The 397-nt window shown below is 36.3% G+C and overlaps 1 protein-coding gene across 1 annotated transcript in view; it reads left to right on the forward strand.

The window, feature by feature from the left end:
- The window catches only part of LOC119590424, a gene marked incomplete at its 5' end in the record, with an annotated part of 42,471 nt that extends 42,289 nt beyond the window's left edge, over positions 1–182 (forward strand). The window contains 1 exon segment of the mRNA XM_037939091.1: positions 91–182. Within this exon segment, the coding sequence (XP_037795019.1) occupies positions 91–182 (92 nt within the window).
- Positions 183–397: the final 215 nt, after the last annotated feature.

Consider the following 397-nt stretch of genomic DNA (forward strand, 5'->3'; position numbering starts at 1 on the left):
AATATATTTTTTTTTAATAATTAAATAGATGTTCCCTCACCCTCTCAAAGATCGAATACATGTTTTATCCTCCGCCTATTAATTATCCAGCCGTTATCCAGCTGGTCATGCGGATATTTCCGTCATATGACAAGACTGTAAGACCCACCCATGACGAGCCGGGTGAGAATGACTCAGCATAAATGGTTCTCGAAAGTTACCCTGAAATAAAGTGTGTTTTTATTGAGGTCATAAAGGCATACCGCCGTGGGTTTTACCACTTCTTAACTGTGCTTGATTAGTGTATACATGGTGATTCTTAAAGCAAAGAGAAAAGATGAAAAGGTTTTTTTAGAGATATAAAAAAAAAAGTGTAAAAAAAAACAGGGAAAGCCCAAAAGGACCAAAATGTTTTCCT

This window comes from Penaeus monodon, chromosome 27 (genome assembly GCF_015228065.2).
Source record: "Penaeus monodon isolate SGIC_2016 chromosome 27, NSTDA_Pmon_1, whole genome shotgun sequence".
In the NCBI taxonomy this organism is placed as follows: Eukaryota; Metazoa; Arthropoda; class Malacostraca; order Decapoda; family Penaeidae; genus Penaeus; species Penaeus monodon.